We start from the raw sequence: 22,456 nt of genomic DNA, 5'->3' as shown, positions 1-22,456 counted from the left end.
ACTCCTGGGAGATTCCCTTCAAGCTGCACTTCCTCGTGACCAGTGAAACTGACTCTGTTCTGCAGCCCTGCAGCCCCACAGCCTCAGCAGAGCCTCAGCACTGAGCCAGGTCTGCCCTGGGCCCTGGGCCTCTGTCTCCACACCTCTCCTCCCAACTGGGCACCTCCCTGGGGGCTCTCTTCCCCTCCCAGGGCCCTCCCTCACACCCACCAGGGACTGGTTTTTCCCAACACTGATCTGAGACTCTTCTTGTCAGCAAAAGGCCCAAGTGCTCAGAGTCATGCGATGGTCTTTCTAGGAGCAGCTTCGGGTTGGGGGAGAGGGGACACGGAGGTTCATCCAGGAAACTCTCCAAAGCAGGGTCATGGCTGCCCCTCGGGGACTACCTCCATCCTCTCGGGGACCAGGGACCCCGTCTGTTTCGTTCTCTCTCTTACATTCCCTCTGTGTCTGCCCCTTCCTCTCTCCTGTCCTCCCTTCTCTCTCTCTCTCTCTCTCTCTCTCTCTCTCTCTCTCTCTAGCTCTAGCTCTAGCTCTCTCTTTCGCTCTCTCCTCCAACTGCTGCAATCTGTTAGAAATTACTCTTCCAAACAGCCAGACTTCCCCAGCTTCAGGAAATTCCAAGCTGGGCAGGGGGAGGGGCCGGGCTGGGGGGCGCGCCCTGACCGTCCCCCACCCCCTCTGCGCGTCCTCTGAGCACACCCAGTCCCGGCCTCGGCCCGCCCCACACTCAGCCCGCAGGCCTCAGCTTTTCCACCGCCGCTTTCTAGTCCTTTAAATCCTAGAGGCAAACTTTCGGATACTAAGGGAGGTTGGGAGGGGCCTGTGCCCAGACGGTCTGGGCTGGCCTGGACGGCTCCAGCCATGGCCCCCGAGAGGGGCTGACGCTACGGTCCCCGGTGCAGGTAAAGAAGGGACCCGGGGCCAGGGCCAGCAAGGGGTGCGGGCTCGGACTCCCCGGTCCGAGGACTGAGAAAGGTCGGAGGCAGGACCCCTGGGACCTGCGCGAGGGGGCGTCCTGTGGAGGTGGCCCCGCGGGCCCGGACGCCTGGGTCCCGGGCCCCTGACAGGTTCCGCATGACACTTCCTTTGCCAGGTGAGAACCGCCTGGAGAAAGAAGGCAGAGGGTGCGGACCTGGGACTCGGTGGCCGGGCGGGCTCCGAAGAGGAGACGGGGGGTCCCCCCGCCGGAGCTGAGAGCGCGCCTGCCCCACTCGGGGAGGACCGAGAGGTAAGGGGGCAGCGGGGAGCCGGGCTCCCGGGTCAGCTTCGGGAGGACGCGGGACAGACGGGCCCAGGGACCGCGGGCGCTCAGCTCGGGGCGGCCGCCACGTGGCGGGAGGAAGCGCGGCGAGCCGTGGGGCGGGGGTCTCCCCCTCCCGGACGCCTCGGGAACCGGTCCGGCCGGGTGTGGAGCGGGCGCCTATTTCCGTTTTGGCGGGGCTGGGGCCCGGAGAGGACAGAGGTGAACCAGCTGTGCCCTCCCTCCTGCAGCAGGAACGGCGGGCCTGCAGGGGCGGATGGCAGCGGGAGGGGCCCTCCGGGGTCCCACCCTCACTCCTGCACTGTCTTTTGCACATTTGTCACAAACAACAGCCCCTCTGTAGGAGCCTTGGCCGGCTGACGGAGGTTTTTCCTAGCATGACCTCATTGCCTCAAGCACACAACTCTGCTTGCGGGAGGTTAGGGCCTTTTATTTAAGAGGACCCTGGGGTTCGAGGTTCTGAGAAGGGGAGTGACTTGCCCGAGGCCCTCAGAGCCAGCAAGAGGCCACTCAGAAGCGATTTCGAAGTCATTACTCTGCCTGGAATGGAGAGAAGAAAAGGCAAACACACACGGTCAAGGATGTAGGAAATCCTTGGCCTTTATGGCATATCCAAGTGTTGTTTTTTACATTCGGATGCACACCCACCCACCCTATCCAAGGGGGGCTATGAGCAATAGGCTATCATCTGTAGAGTCTCATCAGGTTTAGACTCTGCCTGGTTTCTGAATCCAGACACAACATTCATTGCTGTGTGACCCAAGGCAACTTACTCTCCCTCTCTATTCCTCAGCCACCACCTCTATAAAACTCATTGCATTGTTCCGAGGATTGAATGAGTTTGTGTATTTGAGTGAAAGCATTTAAGTCCTCTACCCACCCACCCCACCCCACCCCAGAATAAGTCCTTAGGAAGTATAACATCAGCATCATGAATGTCCTTTACAAATACCCCTAGCAATCAGGCATTCTGACTTCTACTTTTCAGTAGAGTAAACTGAGGTCTAAGGTTGAGAAAGTTAGGTCAGGGTCCCACAGAAAGGAAATGGCAGGTGTGTTTGGCCAGGCACTGGAAAATGGTGGTAGCGATGCCTTGTAGGGCAATGCGAGGATGGGCTGAGGGACAGACTAGGGCATGGGCAGGGAGGAAAGGCAGGGACTGAGAGCTGTCCCCAGAGGACTCAGTTCACGAGGCAGCAGGCAGGAGAAGTGGTTAAGTCTGGGCTCTGTGACCTTGGGCCAGTCATAAACCCTCTCTAAGTGTGTCCTCGGGGACAAGGGGGAGTGATCTCAGGTGGCCACTGAGCATTTTATTGAACTTTTGCTCTCTGCTGGGCACTCTGCCAAGACTTACTGGCAACATCTCACCAATCTCGAAAAGAGACTATGAAGTGTTACAGGAAGATCCTGTATTCCTACGTTCCATTTTTGAGAGGGGGAAAGAAACCTTAGAAAGGTTAAGTATTTGCCCAAAGCCACACACACACACAGCCAGATGGAAACCTAGGCATTTGGCTGAGTTGTGGTCTTTTCACAGGCAACTCACTGCACAGTAATGACACTCACTGTGAGCATGGGGAGAGGGTTTTTTATTTTCAACTGTGAATTGAGATTCATTAATGAGCAGAGGTAAGCATTTAAAAAATAAAATAAAAATAGATTAGAATTGAAAACATCACAGTGCCTAGCATGTTTCATAAAATTTTGGTTTCCTTTATGCAGAGGTGGGGAGGAGAGGTGATTGCATGTCATGTTGCAATTTTTTTTTTAATTTTTATTTATTTATTTATGATAGTCACAGGGAGAGAGAGAGAGGCAGAGACACAGGCAGAGGGAGAAGCAGGCTCCATGCACCGGGAGCCCGACGTGGGACTCGATCCCGGGTCTCCAAGATCGTGCCCCGGGCCAAAGGCAGGCGCCAAACCACTGCGCCACCCAGGGATCCCTCATGTTGCAATTAAAATATATTTGTTCATCTAAGCTGAGGTCAGAGAAGTTTGAGAAATACTACAGAGTCTTGTAAATCAAGACTGGTTTTCCCAGAGAAATAAATGTAAAGTGTAGTGTGTGTGTGTGTGTGTGTGTGTGTGTGTGTGTTGGGGTAGGGCAAAGGTCAATTCCTCAGAACACATTGGACTATAATTATTTTAAATCCTCTTAGGTTTAATTTTTCTCTGCATTATCAGTGATATTTCCCAGGGTGCTAGTTACTGAAAGAATAGTGTTGGTTGCTTTGACTTCTTCATAGGATTTTATCAATTCTTTATTTTGTTCTACAGTTATGTAAGGACACACTCCCCCCCCCACACACACACACACCCAGCACTAGCACTACCAATTAGCTGGCACTATTACAAATATAGTTTTCTTTAATTGAGATTTACTATGTGCCCTGCAAGGAAGGTACTGTTATTTTACCCATTTTACAGAGAGGAAACAGACATAAGGAAATCACATAATTTATCGCAATCATACAGCTGGCAAAGGGTGGGGCTTTACTTCAAAGAGAAAGAAGATTATTTATTATGATGATGATGATGATGATGATGATGATAAGAGGCACTATTAAAACAAAAGTACAAAGTTATCGGAGTCCCTCCCAGAAATTCCATAAAAACAGCCAGGTTCCAGGATACAGGCAAAGGTTGGCAGGCACTTCTATTTATGTAGAATCCAGGGCAGCCATGAGGCAATAGTGCACCTAGTTTATAGTGTGCAACCTGCCAGCTTCAATTTATGCCATTCTTGTTATTCTTAGAGAAATTTGCAAAACGTAAGACAGTATATTGTCTCTTTCTGGACCAAATACTCAAATTATAAAAGGCTGTGTGAGCATCCTGATTCCTGGATTGGAGCTTTTAGGCAGACTTACATTATCACTTATGTGTGCCTTAGGCAAAGCTTTCATGGGTATAGATTTTATTTATATTTTATAACTGTTGGTGTGAAGACAGATATAATCCACACATTTTGAAATAAATCAAAACACTTTAACATTTTCCTGGGCCTCTAGAAGTGTGTGAGTGGTGGGCCCTAGGCACTGTGCCTGCCGCACTTGGTGGACAAAGTGCCCCCTGTCTCCAGGGAAGGGTCCTGAAAATCTCTGCCCCGGAGATGCTGGAGAGAAACTGTCAAGCTTAGGAAACACTCGGGGAGAGCTGGTGAAGCCTGTTGCCTGGCCTGTAGGAAGACCGCAATCTTAGTTCTTACCGGGATAAGCGCGGCGCGTTGGTCCTGCGCAGGCCTGAATTGCAATCTGGGACCTAGGGCCCCTGGAGATGCAGTTTGCACACCTGTAAAATGGACGTAACCCCGCCACCATCGTCCCGCGTGTTTGCGAGCGCATCCTTGGAACCGCTGCCTAGGCCCAGGGTGGGTGCGCGGCGTGGGTTCCCCCTCGGGCGGAGGCCGCGCTGACCCGCTCCCCCGCCCCCTCCGCAGATGCCCGTGCTGAAGCAGCTGGGCCCCGCGCAGCCCAAGAAGCGGCCGGAGCGCGGCACCCTGTCCATCTCCGCGCCACTCGGCGACTTCCGGCACACGCTACACGTGGGGCGCGGCGGCGACGCCTTCGGGGACACTTCGTTCCTGAGCCGGCACGGCGGGGGGCCGCCCCCCGAGCCCCGGGCGCCCCCCGCGGGAGCCCCCCGCTCCGCGCCGCCGCCTGCGGTGCCGCAGCCCCCGCCGCCCGCCCTCCGCGCGCCCGCGCCCGCCGACCCGCTGCTGTCCTTCCACCTGGATCTGGGCCCGTCCATGCTGGACGCGGTGCTCGGCGTCATGGACGCGGAGCGCCCGGGGGCCGCCGCCACCAAGCCCGACTTGGACCTCAGCTCGGAGGCGCAGCACCCCAGGGCGCACTGCCGCCCCAGCGCGGATCTGGAGCTGGACGATGTCATCGGCCTGTAGGCACCCCAGTTCCCATGCTTTTACCTTCCGGCATCCTGCTTCTGTATACATAAACGCCACGTCTGTGCCCCGGATTCTGTCTCTTCGCTTTGCATGGGAAGGGAAGATTGGGGGCGGGGAGTCGGTGATGGGGTCCTGGCTCCTTTAAGGGCCAAGCATGACACCTGCAGCTCGGTTCCCGGCAGACTGGACCAGGCTCCAGGTCGGATGCCGGGCCTGGAGGGATGGGATGTGACCCCTTTATCAGAGGGGGGCGTGGTTAGACGGTGCCCCTTTATTTCAGCAGTTTTGGCAGAGGGCTTGGCCTGACTGGCTCCCGGAGGCCAAGGGCAGTGGCTCCGGGAGCCTCGACTCCCGGCCCGCATCTCCAGTGAACCCCTCGGGGCGAGCTGCTCTTTACCCTGTGAGCAGACGCGCAGGAAAGTGGCTGGGAAGAGGTAGGGTCCCTGGAGGAGAAACACCCCCCATACATGTGTCGGCCCCATGGCGACAGCGGCGTCCCAAGCCTGGGCTACCTAGTCTTAGCCTGCTGGGGTACAGTTGTAGAGGCGGAAAGCGGGGCAGCACGTACAGCACTTTAGGCGAGGGGCGGAACGAAGCCCAGTGAGGCCCCCGTAGAGGCCGCGGCCTCCACGCAAATCCTAGGTGAGGGGGCGGGGCCGCACAGGCGGAGAGCGGCCGAGGCGCAGCCAGGCGTTCCCACGGCCTGGAGGGGGCGGGATCGCACCTGTAAATCTTAGGGGCAGAGGCCCGGCTCCTCGAGGGCGGAGGGAAGCGGCCCCCCACGGACGGTGCCCAGTCTGTCAGCCCTTTGGACCCGGGCGGGCCACACGCGAGCATCGCTGGGCAGCGCAGGCGGCGTCGGGCTTCCAGAGTACACCGGCTGCGGAGAGCGCGAGGGCGGCGGGAACGGGGTGCTGCCGGTGACGTCACGGCCCGCGGTAGCCGGCTCCCAAGGCGGCGCCCCGCCCCCGGCTGAGCCCGCGCCTCCGCCAGCCTGCTGCTTCGGCGTCCGCTGCCGCCAGCCCCACCCGGGGGCTCCGGTGCCGGCGGGGCCTTGCCGTGGAGCCGAGGCCAGTGCCGGGGGCAAGAAGCCGCCGCTGTGCACGGCCGGGGCCGTCCTCCAGCACAGCCGCTGGGACCCGCGCCTCGACCCGGCCGACTTCTCGGTAGGCTACGCCGACCGCTTCTTGGCGTGCGCGAGGAGCCCTTCGGGCCTTTTGCTGGGACGAGCCGTTGGCGGCGCTCGGGTGCGCTACTTCCGCTTTCGCGGCCGCACCGCGTGGGACCCCGCCTCACGCACTGATCTGGTCTTCGGCTCGGGCTTGGCGGCGAGCACGCTCAGGGAGGCGGGGGCGCGCACGATGGTTAGGACGCTCGGGACGGCGGCGAGATCGCTCAGGACGGGGAGGGTTCAGCACAGCGAGGACGCGCACGGCGGCGGGGCGCGTTCGAAGGCGTGGCTGCCCCTCCCGCTGGCACCAGAACCGAGCTCCTAGCACCGGACTGGCCTGGGCCGGAAGCCAGGGAGCGGGATAGGGCCGAAGGCCAGGCGTCCCCCTGGACAGAGCCGGGAAGGGTGTGCAGCCGGCCGCCCCTGGCGGGGCCGAGGGGGTGGGAAGACTTGGTAGCAGCCCTGGCAGTCCCCTGAAGGGTTTCCCTGACACACAAGCAGAGTGGGGTCCTGGAGCCTAGCCCTCGGAAGGCAGAAAAGTCACAGGAGCCAGGGGCACACCACCTCGCCAGCCCCGCCCCCACGCATTTTGTGGCCCTCATGGTGACCGATCCCGGGCTGCAGGCAGGGGTGGCCAAGGCCCAGGAAAAGTCTGGAACCACACCCGCGAGTGCTGCCTTCCCAGTACCCACGAGGGCCCTGCACCTGACTCTAGCCCTTCTGAGGCTGATGGGCCCTAGGGAGATAGCTGCCACAGTCCCTGCATTAAGACTTGTGCTCTTGGCCCGGGTTCCTGGCACCCCACAGTTGAGCTTTAGATGCCTGCTTCTCTGGGGCAGCATGTGCTGTGCCCCACCCTCCCCCTTCTGGTCCCCAGAAAATATGGCCCAAGTGCTGAGACAGAGGCTGGAAGAGGAGGGGCTCAGAGTAATACAGCTCCTACCCTGGCCAAGGTGCCCCAAGATTCTCAGGTCTGCCTCCCTGAGCCTGGTTGCAGGCCAAGGCAGGAGCTGGAAGCCAGCCCCTAGTGGAAGTGTGGCTGTGCCACATGGGCCGGGCGGAAGGCACCCTGGCTGAGATAGCTCTGGGGTGATGATCCCCCCTCAGATCCGCTGGTGGCCACTCTCAACCTGTCCAAGCAGGAAGGGACAAAGTGCTCTCTCTCTCTCTCTCTCTCTTTAATTTTGGTTTCTCTCAAGCTTCCAAATGGTGCTCAGTGATCCAAGGAAAGAATGAAGGAAGGAGAAGGGAGGGGAAAGGGAAGGGAGGGGAGGCAGAGGAGGAACATCTGGAAAAAAAGCAGCCTGACAGTCCAGCTGTTTGCAAACTCATCGCACATCCTCCAGTTACATGGCAGAAGAGGGGGGAGGGCCAAAAAGAAAAAGGGGAGGAAGAAAACTAACTTAAACACACACAAAAAGAAAAGAGAAGGAAACATGACGTGAGCTGGTGATCCATGGAGGCAGGGAGGGAGGGAGGGTAACCGTTTTACCTGTGCTGAACCAAAGAAGGGTTGGGGAGCAGGAGGAGGAGGGAGGGAAGGAAAAAAAAAACCAGAAGAAACACGGGGGTGGAGGGAGGAGGGACACGGAGACAACTTAATACAACTGTAGACGAGGCGGCCCGGCCGAGGTCCCGCGATGGCCTCCGGAGTCCTCAGTGCGCAGTGTCGGCGTGGATGTGGTGCTGGCTTGGCGGCGGCATTTCTGGCGTGGGGGGCTGAGGGTGGGGCACAGTCTCTACATGGCTCCCCTAGCCCCGAATACTGAGGCCCCAGAGGGCTGGGCAATAAGAGTCTGTGGTGAGGCAGGCAGGTGGCGGGTGGCGGGCTGCTGTGCTGGTGGCCCCGCCACGGGCGGGCACGGGCGGAGTGGCCTGTCTTCTTCCGGCCCCCTGGGCATGGGATGGGCCAGGGTGCCAGGTCGGTACCGGAGTACAAGCTCGAGAGAGAGAGAGAGAAAACACTGAGACAGCATTAGTGGAGGTGCCAGGTGGACACAGAGCAGCCTACAGACCATGCCCCCAACCCTCCGCTGTCCCACCCCATCCTCCCCCAATCCCATTCCTCTGAGACAAAAAATAAAAATGTAGAAAAAATCTCTGTACAGACTCCCCGGTGGGAAAACGGGGACAGGGATGGCGCTCTTCCTGGAGCCCACTCCCCACGAATTAATTTACAACCCAAGTCCATGGCTCAAAAACAAAATCGGCAAAGGCGGCGCTGGGGGGCCACAGCCCTGCCCCCACCCCACCCCACCCCATCCGCGCTGATGCTCAGAAGGCTGACAGCTGCGCCAGGCTGAGGCGGCAGTCGATGCTGGCGTTGTCCAGGCCCGTGTATGCCAGGCCCAGGGGCTCTAGGAAGGCCCGGCAGGCGGCCTCGCCCTCGAAGGCCAGCTCGGCCTGCAGGTAGGAGACTGGCAGCGCAGGGCGGAAGCTACGGAGACAAGAGGAGAATGCGATGAGGCAGGCAGTGGGCAGGGGAGGGCCCCACAAGCAGGGAGTGGGTGCCCCCCCTTCGGGCACCCAAAGGGTTTCCTCAGCACATTACCTGCTGACCTCTCACCCAACCCCACCCAACCTCCCCACCTCCAGGGGCTTGGGGGGGCCCGGGGTGGGGTTGGTGGCCCCAGCCCCGGCTGTGCCCCCCCTTCACCCTCACTTACCTGTACGGGGGGACCAAGGAGGGTGGGAGGGAAGGGCCCAGCTGGTTCCTTTGCTGCTCAAGGGCCCACTGTGGCCCAAGCAGAAGGAGGGACCCCAGGGGATGGTGGTGGGCATGGGCTGGCAGGTCTGACAGCTACTCTGGGGGACCCACCCTGGCTGTTTCCCCTGCCTGGGTCAAAGTGCCTCGGGAATGCCAGCACGGCTTCAGCCAACATGTATTATGACGTGCTGGCTAGTCACTTGCGGTTGCTAACATGACACAGCATGTGCCAGAAGATAGCTGTTAACTTAATTCTCTCCCAGAAACCCTGTCACCCTGCCCTTATACCACAGAGGAAATAAACCAGTCCTGCCTCAAGTCTGTGCCTGGTCTTGGCCTGGATATCCACAGAGGGCATAAAAGAGTCCATTCCTACCACAGCTGAGCTGGCCTCCTGGCCATCCTGCAGGGACCTGGTTCTGGGGACTCTCAGACTCAGGGCCAGGGCTGTCCGTGTCTGCCGGTGGAGGGGAGCAGTGAGAGCATGTGGCCAGTGATGAGCCAAGGGCCCCTCCTACAAGGCGCTTTCATGGCTGTGGCCCCAACCAAGACCCAGCAGGTATAAACTAACCCGAATGGCGACCTGCCCACATGACACCCCTGGGAACAGCACAGAAGCTTGGGAGCTGCTGTCCCGCTGCAGACAGCAGACTCTGAGGGACAGCCCACAGGGCCTTTAGACATACCACCTCCCCGACACTCCTGGGTAGGTAGTCAGATCCTGCTCATCCTAGCGCCTTCATGTTTCTGCCCATGTCCTTGTCTACTTCTGTGACCCCTACCTTGGCTCAGCCTCTGCCTTAAATCTCCTGGACCCAAACTGGAGCATGGAATGCGTGGTCTCATACCTTCAGGGTGACCCTCTCTCCCCAGTCTCACACCATTCCTGTGACTCTCAAGGTAACTTATGTGGCCCCTTGGACCTACCAACCTCTGACCAAGGGTTCTCAACTTTGGCAAGACTGACACTGGGGCCAGGTGATTCGGTTGTGGGGCATCCCGGGCACTTCAAGGGGTTGAGCAGCATCCCAGGCCTCTACCCACTAGACACCAGTAGCCACCCCTAGTTGTGACAATAGAAGAGATCACCTGACATCTCCCTATGTCGCCCAGGGGCATTTCACTGCCCTGCTGGAGAAACACAGGTTCCCCACCACACACATGCACGCATGCATGCCACACATGCGCGCGCACACACACAGCACACGTGATAGCTGATGACAGAGAAGCATGCTCTTTTTATGTCCAGCCCCTGATCTGCCTAGCCCCCACATCACGCCTTTCTCCCTAAATATTTCCTGCACTCTCGAAGGAGTTCAAGTCAGAACAGGGTCTTGTCCTGTTACATCAGAAGCTACCAAGAGCAGGGCCATCTTTTCTAGTTTGTTTCTACCGAGTGGGAGCTCAGTGTCAGGAGAGCCTTGAAAGGTGAATAGAGATCTCAGAGTGAGGGGACCGAGAAAACAAACCAGGGTCCAAGGTGATGCGAGCAGGAAAAAGAGAGACTCAGGGGTAAAAAGGGAACCCTGGAGCAGCAAGACAGAATGGGGAAGGAGATGCAGACGCAGGCGTGGGAGACACGGTGAACTGTGGGGAGGGAAGCAGAAGGGCCTGGGGAGCAGGGTACGTGTAGAAACAAGGGGGGGGGGAGAGGACCAGGGTCCAGGGCACAGCAGCTGGAGGCCTGACAGCCCGAGTGTGCAGGGGCAGGAGGAGAAAAGAAAGGGACGGGGGAAGGAGGGGAAGGCAGGCCGCCACAGGGCCAGCAGAGGGGGCGAGGGAGAACCCAGCTTCACATACGTTTTGATCATCGCCTTGAGGGCAGCTTTGCGCTCCCGGTCTGCAAACTTGTCCACCAGATACCCAGACATGCAGGGCGCATGACAGTAGAGCCGGAAGAAGCGGTGGTAGTTGCCCAGAGCCCAGGCTGCCCTCAGTGCCAAAGCGTGAGCCACGCAAGGGTCTGCCTTCAGTTCCCGAGTCAGGTAGGCCAGCTCCGTGGTGATGTCTGGGGCCCAAGACAAAGGAGGATCAGCAGCGCCCAACCCTGGGGGCCTGGAGCCACCCTGTCCTGCAGGCAGCGGCTCTCACCTCCTGAGTTCTTGGTGAAGATGTAGTAGAGGACCCGGTAGGCAGTGAACTCGCCCACATTGCCTGGCAGGTTCTCGGCATACAATGACTTGAGCTGCGTCTGGCACTGGTTGAACTCCTCATGGTCACCCTGGTACCCGGGGTGTGGACATCAAGAAAGATGGTGAGGCCAGCACAGGGAGCCCGGGAAGAGCCTGAAAGGGCCTCAGCACCCCACACTCACCTTCTCCAAGGCGATGCGGGCATGTGTCTCATATACTTCCACTGTGAACTCTGTTCGCACACCTTGCACCTGGATCGGCAGAACAAACAATGAGGCCACAGCAGAACAGGACTCACCCAGGGCAGGCCTTCCCCGCAGCCCCCGCACCGTCAGGTCCTGCCGAATTGACTTCATCTGCTCGCATGCAAAAGCATAGTCTTGCTTCTCTTTCCAGTGGGACTTGACCATGCACAGAGACTTTTTCAAAACCTGGAAAGGGAACCAAATTAAGGCTCAGTGTGATTTCACAGCAGGATGAGCAAGGCTGTAACACCCATGATTCCACTAACTCTGTTCTAAGACAATAGCTACAATATCAAACTCCTTTAGTAACTCACTGCCAACTTTGAAAAGAACCCAACACATTTTGCAAGAATTACTACTCTCAACCTCAGCTGCCCACAACTGCGTGTCCAGTCCCCTGGATGGAACATTAGCCATGCCGCTGCTGCAGTCTCAGCAGAGCACAGAGGGGTCTGACTGCCTCCGTCACATGAAACGCTGGCCTAAGAAAGCCACTGCCTTCTCCGTCTCCTAATCATGGAACATAAGCTCAGAGCTGAGCAAGTCTCCTGAGGAGGACATGCAACCCAGCACAAATTCTGTCTCCAAGTCACCTTCAGAGAGCTCCCAGGCCCCAAAGTCCCTGCCCAGCTGCAAGCCCCTGCTGCCACAGCAGTCTCCTGTGCAACCTCTGCCGTGATTCCTGTGTTGGTGCCACAGCCTAGTGCCAGCATCCGCCCTGCAGGGAGGACCTGCCCTTCCCAGCACTTACTGCCACAGGACGCACAGTGGATGGGTCAGGGGCACAGGTGAGACGCAGATAGTGCTTGGTGATGTCAGGGCAAGTGCCCACAATCTGTAGTTCCTGCCAGTCAGGGTCAGCACCACTGCTTTCCAGGCTGCCCATCTGCAGCACCAGGGGCTCGAGGCGCAGGCGGCGGGAATGTCCATGCTGGAAGCGGGCCGCCCGCTTCTGCTTCTTAAGCTCACGCTCAGGGTCCTCACACTCTAGCGTGGCCATCTTTTTGCGGCTGCGCTTGGTGGGAGCAAGATCATGCCTGAAAAGAGGTCAAGGTAAATAGGCAGATGTCACAGCGTGCCTCTCCCACCACTCCCCAGGAACCCCGATCTCAGTCCCACCCCTTGAGCCACCTGCCCCAAGTCTCACCTCTTCCCACGCTGCGCCCTGCCTCGGCCCCGATCCATGTGGGCCCCCCGACCTCCTCGGCCCTTTGGGGGCGGGTTCCTGCGACCCACAGGGTGACACTCATTCCCTGAGTAAGAACTGTCTGAATCCGAGTGGGAGTCACTGCACAGAAGCAGCAAGAAGGTAAGGCCTGAAATGGCTCCTCCCCCCAAGACCCCCTCCATGCCCACCCATGCCCCTCAACCCCCCACAGCCCCTACACCCCCAGCCCGGCCCCTGAACTCTTCACACCTGCGGCGGAAGTGGCGGGTGGGGGACCGGGAGGAGGAACGGGAGCGGGAGTCCGTGCTGGAGGAAGAGCTGTTGTCCTTCATGAAGACATTGCGGTTGCCAAACTTGGCGAAGCTGCTGCCCCGGGCTCGGCCAGCACCCCCAGCCCCTGGTGTCCCTCGCTGGGACTGGGCACCCCCGCCCCTTGTCGCTGAGCCTGCCCCCCTGGGAGGATGAAGGCTGCTAGGGGCCTCCCACCGCTTCTTCTTGGGGCTCTCAGCCACAGGCTCCCGAGTCAGCCTGAGGATATAGCAGGGCAGGGCATCACCAATCCAGCGCCTCCACCAACCCCAGCATCTGCCAGCCGCCCCAAGAACACACCACCTCAGGCAGGAAAGAAACTTACCCAGGCGACTCAGCTAACACACTGCAAAAATGGGAGGCAAACCCAAGATTTTCTCTGTCTAGAGAGTGTTCTTCGCTGCTGAGTACCATGCACTCGCCAGGCTTCAGGGCCTTCACCCCACCCCAGGATTCCACCACCAGGCAGTGCCTGGGCCTCAGCTCTACCCTCCTGGCCTTCTACCCCTGGGAGCCAACTTTCTTGCTCATTCTTGGGGCTTCAGATACCTAAGTCTGCAGGTCTCCGCTTCAGCACCCAGAATCGCCCTCCTCCCCATCCCTGGCCTAGACTAACCCTGGCAGGGGCTCCCGGCTCCAGTCAATGGTATAAGCTGAGCCGTCCTGCAGCCGGGCCTGCAGCAGCTCCTTGAGTAGCTTCTCTGTCCGGTCCTTGTCCTCCTCTGACTCACAGGCAGTAAAACAGCGCTCCACATACTCCTTCATGTCCTGTGGCCAATCATCAGGCTTCCCAGAGAGGCTCCCCCTGGGTGAAGGCAGACGTGGGACTCAGCTGGGTGGCACCCCACACCCCAGCAAAGATGGTTGTCACTACCACTCACAAAGCAGACACAAGCCCAACACAATGCGAGCATCATCTTCTTCCCCTCTCATTTCATGCTCACAGCAACCCTAAAAGAGGAACCCCTCCCCATCTTGGAGGAGCAGACTGAGACTCAGGGGGATGCACAACCTGCCAGTGGACTATACACACAGCAGGAGGAGGGAGCTGGGACAGGATCAAGGGGGTGGCCATCACCTGTGGTTCTGGGCTTTCTCAGGGTTGGGCTGGGGGCCGAAGCTGCTGTGCTGGCCCTCCGAGGTGGAGCTGAAGCTCTGACTGGTGACAGCAAAGGGCCGTTTCTGAATGTTGAACTTGAGACCACCAGTCCCCGGGGCTGCTGTGAGGGCCGCAAGAGCTGGGGTTAGACCTTACCGTGGCCTCCCTCAGGTTGCCTGATCTCCAGGAATGGGAGACGCCAAGCTCTAGAGAAGGGCTCCAAACCAACTGCATCCAGAGCCAGGGAATGAGCACCACATCCAGAAGTGCCCCACGCTTGGCTCTGTAAGGTGCAGCCCCCATGCCCTCTCTCTCCCCAGATTCCACCTCCAACTTACGCTTCATCCGGTTCCACAACTGTTGGCCCTTCTTGGGCTTGGCAGGCTCAGAGTAGGCATGTGGCCCATAGGCCTGGCCTGAGGCAGGCCCTGCCTGGCTGTGCTGTGTGGCTGGGGCTGTTCCAGGCTGGGGGCCACTGTTCAGAGCATGAGCCCCATGCGGGGGGTTGGAGGGCTGAGGGGGCTGGGCTGCTGGCAGCTGCTGAGGGGGGGCCTGGTAGGACATGCTTTCTTCCATGCCAGGGACTGGGGGCTGTTGGAGGAAGCAGGTGCTGAGGGCAGGAGCAGAGCTTCCAGTGCTGGCTCTCACACTGTCCTCATGATCACAGCACCACTCAGCCCTCAACTCCGTCCTGTGACCCTCCCACATCTCACTGCCCCAAGCACTCAGTGTCTCCCTGAGGAATGGAGATTTAGTGCCCACCCTCTTCAGAGCTGAGAAGGCTCCAGCTTAGATCCTGAGATGTTCTCCCACAGTCCCCAGCCACTCAGTGGCAACAGTAGGCATCTAAACCTCACAGTTAGGCAACTAGTGAGCGTTCTATTGAGTGCCACCCTGACAACACACCCACCCAGGGGTTATTGTCTGAACACATGCTGCATGCTGGTCAAAACACACATATGGTCACCCACGTTCTAGGGGACCCTGTGAAGAAGTGGTTATCCTTCCCCCTTGACAGGACTGGCTGAGATGCAGAGAGGGCATGAGACTTGTAATGACACCAAGGGAGGGGAGCTGGGACTCTGGCCCAGGTCATTCCATCTCCCCTGCACAGCTCTGCACTACTCCACGCTGCACGTTAAGTGCAAGGCCAGACAATGTGCATGACTATTCATGTCTGTGTGCACTGGACTGAGAGAAGATTCCCAAAATAGGCTGCCACACTACAAACCGCGGCTACCATCAACCCCAACACCTACTCCCATGCCTTGCCCAAGCCCTAAACCCATCCTGGTTTCATTTTTTAAAGTTTATTTATTTATTCATGAGAAACAGAGAGAGAAGCAGAGACACGGGCAGAGAGAGAAGCAGGCTCCTGCAGGGAGCCCAATGTGGGACTTGATCCCGGGACCCCGGGACCACAACCTGAGCCAAAGTCAGACGCTCAACCACTGAGCCACCCAGGTGCCCCCATCCTGGTTTCAAAAACTATAGTGTGCCCTCCTCAATTATCAGATCGGTAGTCACCAGGCAGGAGACTACCCAGAGGCAGCCATTGTAACAAATACAGGGGTCCCCACCATTCACCCACTCAGAAAAACTACATTCCCCATCTTGAACATGCCACAAAGCTGGTGGGGGTGTTACCTGGCTCAGAGTCCCCTGGTGCTGGGGTGCTGATGGCTGCTGGGGTGCGGTGGAGCCATACGAGCTGGCCATGCCATACTGGGAGGGGGAACCATAGCTCTGGTACATGCTCTGCCAGAGGCACAGAAATGAGGATCAGCACAGGCCCAGCTCCCTCCCCTTCTCCTGCCCCCTCAGGTGCCAGACATAATCTCTGTGCTCCACACTCCTACCCCTATCTTTCTCCACTACATATATCCTCCTTATGAGAAAAACAACAAAAACCTCTATCAATCCCATTCTCCATTTAAGAAATATTTACCGAATGCCAACTTTCCTAAACGCTACAACAGAACCAAAAATAAACAGTAAAAATCCACCCTCTCATGAAGTCTGCGCTCAAAACACATGCACAGTTGCAGATAGATACACAGAGTATCTGGCAGTAAGCACTGTGAAAACAAGAAGGAGTGGGGTGCAACCCTGCTTTAACTTATCCAGTCAGAGAAAGGTCTAACCTGGGAAGCACCCCCACCACCACCACCAAGGTGAGAACACAGAGAGGTGTGAGAAAAGGGGATGAGAGCTGGCACAGAGCACAGGTGGACGTCATGGGTGACAGACTGAGCATGGGGAGAGGACGTGGCCAGAGCAGAGAAGGTGGGACCTAGAAAGGGCCTTCAACTTGATCATGGGAACAACATGCTAGTGGAGTGTCTCGGAAGCTGTCACTGCTGTCTTCAAGTCTTCCCCTGGCCCTGGAACCCACCCCCCTTCTCGCCCCCGCTGGGCTGGATGCTCACCATGGGGTAGTAATAGCTGTAAGGATAGGCGTAGTTGTATTGCTGGTACCACTGGTAGTACTGCTGCTGCTGCAGAGCTGATGCCTCTGCCTGAGACACATACTGTGGAGAGAGGCCCACATGCCATCAGCACTGGCAGCAGCACACACCCTCCGGCCCCCAAATGTGGTTAACTACTAAGGAACACAACTGGGTCCATCTCTCTCTAAGAGCCACAGCTTCTACCAACACACTTGAGGCATCTCAGGGGCCCAGGACATGCCTCCCTCTTAAGGCTAGATTCCCAGGGACAAAGACCACATGGTGCCCTGGGCTCTTCAAGGAAACAGACCTTGCTCCCCCATCCAAGGGCTCCTAGAACATCTTCGGAGCACTGTGTCCTTGTGATACCAGGGAACACCATATATTTCCCTCCCTAGCAACCCCCGCTCAGGGTCCCCAGGTCCTATGTGCCTTCTCACTTGTGCACTGGCCACTGGCCCATTGCTGCTGGCCTTGCCGGAGCTGCCAGCGGCTCCTGCTTTGCTGATGCTGGCCAGAGCCTGGCGGGCCTTCTCCCACTCCGGGTTCTCATGCATAGGAGCTTCCATGCCATTCTCTCTGCCTGTCCCGGACACCATGCTGTACTGAGAAGACCTGCAAAGAAGAGACATCAAGTCAGTCTTTTCTCACCCTGTACATGGTGGGCAAAATGCAGGCAGGCACATACCAGGGCCTGAATCCTAGACTCCTTCATGCTACCTACTAGAGTCTAAATTTTTAAATCTAAGACATATTTTAATCTATAACATGCTAACAATCCCTTTCTGTCTCACACCTCCCTGAGAAAGAAATCCGACTAAAGACAAAGACCTATGACACTTTTCCAGGTGTCTGACACACAGTAATTGTTAGATACCGAATGAAAAGATTACCAGTGTCCAGAGAAATTAACAGCACCTGGTGCCTACTAAATCTAAATGTCTTATGAGTCAATTTTCACAGCTCCCCAGCCAACAGAAAACTATCATCATACTGTTTTGGAAAAACAAGGTATTAACAGACAATAAATGAGAGAATTAAGTGTGTTGGAGGCTGCCCCTTAATCAGTCCATGGAATAAATCACCCCAATTCTGAGAAATAAGCACTGTTCCACGGACACAACGTTCAGAGAGGTGAAAACCTGCTGTCCACCCGACAACCAAACACTTCCCTTCACCGTGTGGCCAGAGGCACTCCTCCTCACTACCCCCACAAGGACTGTTCCAGCACATCCCAGTCATCTCAGGGAACACCACTGAGTCCTGCTTCTGCCTGCCCTCCCCTCCAGCCTCTGTCTCTCTAGCCACACTAACCAATCCGTGCTCCGCTGATCACCCACGTTGGCCGCCATCTGGACCTTGGGGCATAAGGGGTGGACCTCAGGAGCCAGACTGCTTTCTCACTGTCTATGAGAAAAAGGAGGAGTTAGGGAGACTCAGGAAGGAGCAGGAGACACGTCACGAAGTGGGGAAGAGGAGATGGGCTCACAAGAAGTCGGGCAGAGAAGGAGGTATGAGAAGTTAGGAGCCACTGAGAGACGAGGAACCACTGAAGAGTCCTGGGTGTGGAATAAAGGGGCTCCTGTATGGAGCCCCCGGGCTCCCTGCAGTGCTCTAGGTGGAACATGAGGGATGTGAAAACAGGGAAGGCTGAAGGGATTCCCCAAAGGGAAAGAGAAGGACCTGAGGGATTCCCCAAAGGGAAAGAGAAGGACCTGAAACCCTAAGGGGAAATGGATGGTGCAGAGAGGGGGGGGGAGCCCTCAGGAAGGAGCCCCAGGCTAGTGGGAAGCCCCAGGGAGGGGGGGAACGACGACCTCGCGAAGGGAAGGTCCAAGGGAGCCCCCGGGGCAGGAGAGAAAGTGCGGGGGGGGGGGGGGTGACAGACACCTCGAGCAAGGGCTAGGACGTGTTCCAGAGGGAAGCCTGCTCCTGAGAGAAAGCACGAGGACCAGGAGGGTGCTCTGAGGAGCAGTCCGGAAAGACGGACTCTAGCGAGCACTCAGGAGAACAACCAGCAGGCAGGAGGGAGGGCTGCCGGAAGTCGCTCCAGGAAACAAGGACAAGCGCCGCGTGCCCCTGGGGAGCCCTGCACTGTAGAAACGTCCTCTCAGGAAGCGCCCCCCACGGGCAGAGGCACCTCCTCTGCCGGGTGGCCGGGGGCCCAACAACGTCCCGCACACCCAGGACTGCAAGAGAGCTAGAGGGCCTCGGGCGGCCTCAGCCACGGAGACCGAGGAGCACGGGTGGGCCCCGAGGCAGGCCCTCGCCGGTCCTACTACGAGGGAGGAGGTGAGAGCAGCTGCCCTCACGGCCGCAGGGAAGGCCGTCCGGAGGGCAGAGACGCCAGGCGCAGGCCCGCCACCCGCTCCAGACCACCGCCCGGCCGCGCCGCGCTTGCGCACCACGGCTCGGGGGTGAGCCGAAGGGAGCACCGAAGCGCCGAGGCTGCGCGTCGCCCGGGGCAACGCCATCCTCCGGGTGGAACCGCCGGGTCACTGGGGGCTAAAGAAGAGGGCGCTCAGGCCCCAGGAATTCCGGGGAGGGGGCGGGGAGCCACGGGCCGACGGCGCAAGCGCGAGAGCGCGCAGGCGCAGAAACCGCCAGTGCCCGCCACACCCTGTCGTCGCTCGCGCGCGGCGTCCGTTGGTGCGACGGCCCACCAGGCCTCGGGACCCGCCAGGCGTAGGCCCGGAAGGAGACGCCGTCCCCGCCGGCTCGCCCGCCGCGCCCCACACTCACCTCAGCCGCTCGCCCCCTGGACTCGTCAGCAGCGGCCCAAGGCGACACCGACACCGGTGCGGAACTGCTCGTGACCCGGCTGGTTCTTGTCTTCCTTGGGCTTCGACGTTCTGACCGCGGCGTCCTGACGTCATGCGAGGCCTCTCCCCACCTCCCTCGACCTTGCACAGCCAATGGGCGCCGCGGGTTTGTGTTGAGCCCGCCCCCCCCGCTTACGCAAGGACGCGTGGGCGTTCAAGGCAAGCCGGAAGACGGGAGGGAACGGTGGCCCCGAGGGGACTTGCGCGGCGGAGGGCGGGCCTCCGCGCTCTGCCCACACACGCAGCCCTAGTTTGGGCTCAGTGAGTGGTAACCATGGTTGTTTTCAGACCACGCTAGCGTAAGGAGGGCTGTAAGACTGCTGTGCCGCGGTGCGGAAGCCCAGGGCAGAGAATGGTGAAATCGGGAAAGGGGATGAGAACAGCCTCCGGCAGGGAAGAGGAACTTCTCTAGCACGTAAATTTGCAGAGGACGCGGCTCGCGGAAACCAGGCGGCGGGCGACCGGCAGAGCCGGGGGGCACGGGGGGAGCTGGTGGCTGCGGCGAAGTAGACGTGTGCGAGGTCCCGGGGTGAGCGGATAGGTCTGTACAGGGGGGCAGGTGGCAGCCTCTGCAAGGGCTCTGGGGGCCAGGCTGGGGAATGTGGACCTGGCGGGGTCCCGGGGTGAGGGGAGAGGTCTCTACATGTGGGCAAGTGGCGGCCCCTGCAAGAGCTCTGGGGCCAGGCTGGGAAATGGGGACCTGGCAGGTAGCAGTGTACCGTGTGTTTCCGTCCAGGCTTCTGACTGATGACAGGACCTAGCTCAGGGACTGCTCAATGCAGTAGTAGTAGGCAATGGAAGTATTTCAGAAGGAGTTTCCTTCCGTTTTCATTATTAGAAATTTTTGTATTGATGACTGGGTGTCATTTTGTTTGTTAACACAGTTGATCTTTTTCTGTCCTTTCACTTTAAAAAAAAACTATTCGTTTTAGGATAATTTGGGATTTACAAGAAAGTGGCAAAGGTGATTGAGAGTCCTGTGTACCTACTGCTGGTTCTCCGTGATGCTGTTATCTTGCATTCCTGTAGGACATTAGCTAAAACCAAGAAACCAACACTGGCACGTTACTCTTAACTGAACTGTGGCTTTATCTGGATTTCTTGTTTTTTATTCACATGTCCCCGTGTGCCAGAATCCAGTCTAAAGGACCTGTTGTATTTAGCATCCTTTTACTTTTCACCATTTCATTTAAAGTGAGTTTCTTGTAGATAGCGTATGATGGGATCTTTCTTTTAATTCGAGCCAAGAATCTTTGCCTTTTAAAAGAGGGGTTAATTTTGCTTGTAAATTTTTTTAAAGATTTTATTTATTCATGAGAGACATAGAGAGGCAGAGACCTAGGCAGAGGGAGAAGCAGGCTTCTCAGGGGGAGCCCTATGTGGGACTTGATCCCAGGACCCCAGGATCACAACCTGAGCCGAAGGCAGACCCTCAACTGCTAAGCCACCCAGGTCTCCCTAAAAGAGGTGTTATAACTGCACTTTTAACATGATTTTTGGGATGATTACGTTTCAGTCTGTTGTCTTGGGATGCCTGGGTGGCTCAGCAGTTGAGCATCTGCCTTTGGCTCAGGGCGTGATCCCAGTCCCAGGATCAAGTCTCGCATCCGGCACCCTGCGAGGAGTCTGCCTCTCCCTCTATATCTCTACCTCTCTCTCTGTGTGTGTCTCTCCTGAATAAATTTTTTAAAAAAAATCTTTAAAAACAATAAATCTGTTGTTTCGTCATTGGGTTTCTACCTGTCCCATCTTTCTTTGTTTTTTCCCTTTTTTCTGCGTTCTTCTGATTTGAGAGGTTTTTTGTTTTTTTGTTTTTTTGTTTTTTTTTATATAGTCTATGTTTTAGAGCAGTTTTAGGTGGGGTCTTTGGGAGGTGTCCCACCTCAGTTCCTGGGCAGCCCTGCAGTCAGCCTTGGTTACTGTGGGCTGTGGAAGGTCAGGGCTCACCGTGATGTATTCCGTCTCAGGGATTACCCTCGTCCTTTGCCTGGTGCTGAGCCTTGGGCCCTGTTGTTTCCCGTATTTTGTCCAGCCTTGTGGTTGTTCCAAGAAGGAGAGCAAATCTAGTCCCTGTTACTCCATCTTGGTCGGAAATAAAAGTCCTCGTGTATGATTTTAAAATAAAGGTAGGTTTATCATTTGTCAAGGTCATGCAAAATGTCCTCCTCTCTTGGTTACAGCTTCTGGATGAAAGATCACTCCTGCACCTATTGGTGGGAAATCAGGTAGCCTGAATCTTAGGGTGCTTTTGGAATATCCAACACATCAGCTTCAGCTTGTAGACAAGGACTTTGAGGTCACTAGAGGGCAGTGTTTGAGATCTGCGCAGCCGGAACAGCTGCAGGCTGTCCAGGGTCAGGCTGCTCACCTAGCAGTGAAGAGGACAAACTGAGTCAGTGCATGGCCCCCAGAGCCCCTCCCTGGAAAGTGCAGTCCATTTCTCCCTCCCCACTCAGATCACTCCACACAGAAAGCGCCTCGAATATTCCTTGCAGTGCACAAGGTGGAGACAATGAGGAAGCACAAGAGCACTCCCCCGTGGGTGCCTGACATTGGGCACTCTGGGCCACCTGACCTAAATAAAATCCTCGGATGTTTACTTGAACTGTAGGATTCTTCCGTTTCAAGAGGCAATGTGGTTTGTGTTCCACTCAGTACCCAGTACCCGCAGTACCCCGCACAGCACTTGGAAGTAACCCTGTCAGTGTTTCTGGAGGATGGAGATGAGCATTCATACCAAGCAGGACAAGTAGTCTGTTTTTGCTGCCCAGCGAGTTAAGGGAGACCTGTGGTCTAAGAAAGCTTTGAATTTTGGAATCGCAGAGGAGGACCTGGGGAGCTGTCCTACCTTCTACCCCCACCCCCGCCACCACCACCACCATGGATTGATAAGGCAGCTCAGCTCCCCCAGGTCCAGTGACTGCCCACAGCCATCCGGTGGTAGGTGGCAGGCAAGGCCCTTCATCATAGCCTCCCCTGCATTTTTCTGCTGTGCTTCCACTGCCTGTCACTCCCAGCCTACCTCTCCTCTCAGGCTGTCCCTAAAATCTCAAACCTAAGAGTTGTGTTCCAGAGCTCTGCAGTGGGTGATTTATGGGACCCGCCCTCTCGCTGTGGTCTTCAGCTGAGAGTTCAGCCAATCCACCGCCCTTAATACATGGCCTGAGCTTTAGATGCCTCTGC

General features: G+C 57.5%; 2 protein-coding genes across 8 annotated transcripts; one reads left to right on the top strand and one right to left on the bottom strand.

The window, feature by feature from the left end:
• Positions 1-1,099: 1,099 nt before the first annotated feature.
• On the top strand, positions 1,100-5,241 carry CDC42EP5 (CDC42 effector protein 5). The gene is made up of 2 exons (XM_025985344.2): positions 1,100-1,231; positions 4,706-5,241. The coding sequence occupies exon 2, from the start codon at positions 4,706-4,708 to the stop codon at positions 5,165-5,167; it is 462 nt and encodes a 153-aa protein (XP_025841129.2). The 5' UTR covers positions 1,100-1,231; the 3' UTR covers positions 5,168-5,241.
• A 2,261-nt stretch (positions 5,242-7,502) lies between these two features.
• On the bottom strand, positions 7,503-19,361 carry LENG8 (leukocyte receptor cluster member 8). 7 transcript variants are annotated; one of them, XM_072758988.1, is made up of 17 exons: positions 18,857-18,999; positions 18,342-18,540; positions 17,766-17,858; positions 16,892-17,066; positions 16,431-16,532; positions 15,649-15,759; positions 14,340-14,592; positions 13,981-14,122; positions 13,519-13,707; positions 12,843-13,121; positions 12,573-12,713; positions 12,177-12,462; positions 11,510-11,611; positions 11,363-11,431; positions 11,140-11,269; positions 10,849-11,056; positions 7,503-8,778 (listed from the first exon to the last, which is right to left on the bottom strand). In XM_072758988.1, the coding sequence occupies exons 3-17, from the start codon at positions 17,801-17,803 to the stop codon at positions 8,616-8,618; spliced, it is 2,388 nt and encodes a 795-aa protein (XP_072615089.1). In that variant the 5' UTR covers positions 17,804-17,858; positions 18,342-18,540; positions 18,857-18,999; the 3' UTR covers positions 7,503-8,615. The 7 variants fall into 7 exon arrangements, with proteins under 7 accessions (XP_072615089.1, XP_025841103.2, XP_072615080.1 ...); XM_025985318.2 differs by lacking the exons at positions 18,342-18,540; positions 18,857-18,999 and adding an exon at positions 19,194-19,361; XM_072758979.1 differs by lacking the exons at positions 18,342-18,540; positions 18,857-18,999 and adding an exon at positions 19,194-19,319 and having other exon boundaries at positions 17,766-17,854.
• Between the last annotated feature and the right edge of the window lie 3,095 nt (positions 19,362-22,456).

Source organism: Vulpes vulpes, chromosome 1 (genome assembly GCF_048418805.1).
Source record: "Vulpes vulpes isolate BD-2025 chromosome 1, VulVul3, whole genome shotgun sequence".
Classification (NCBI taxonomy): Eukaryota; Metazoa; Chordata; class Mammalia; order Carnivora; family Canidae; genus Vulpes; species Vulpes vulpes.
The sequence above is the reverse complement of the archived record's forward strand: the minus strand, read 5'-3'. Positions and strand labels throughout refer to the sequence as shown.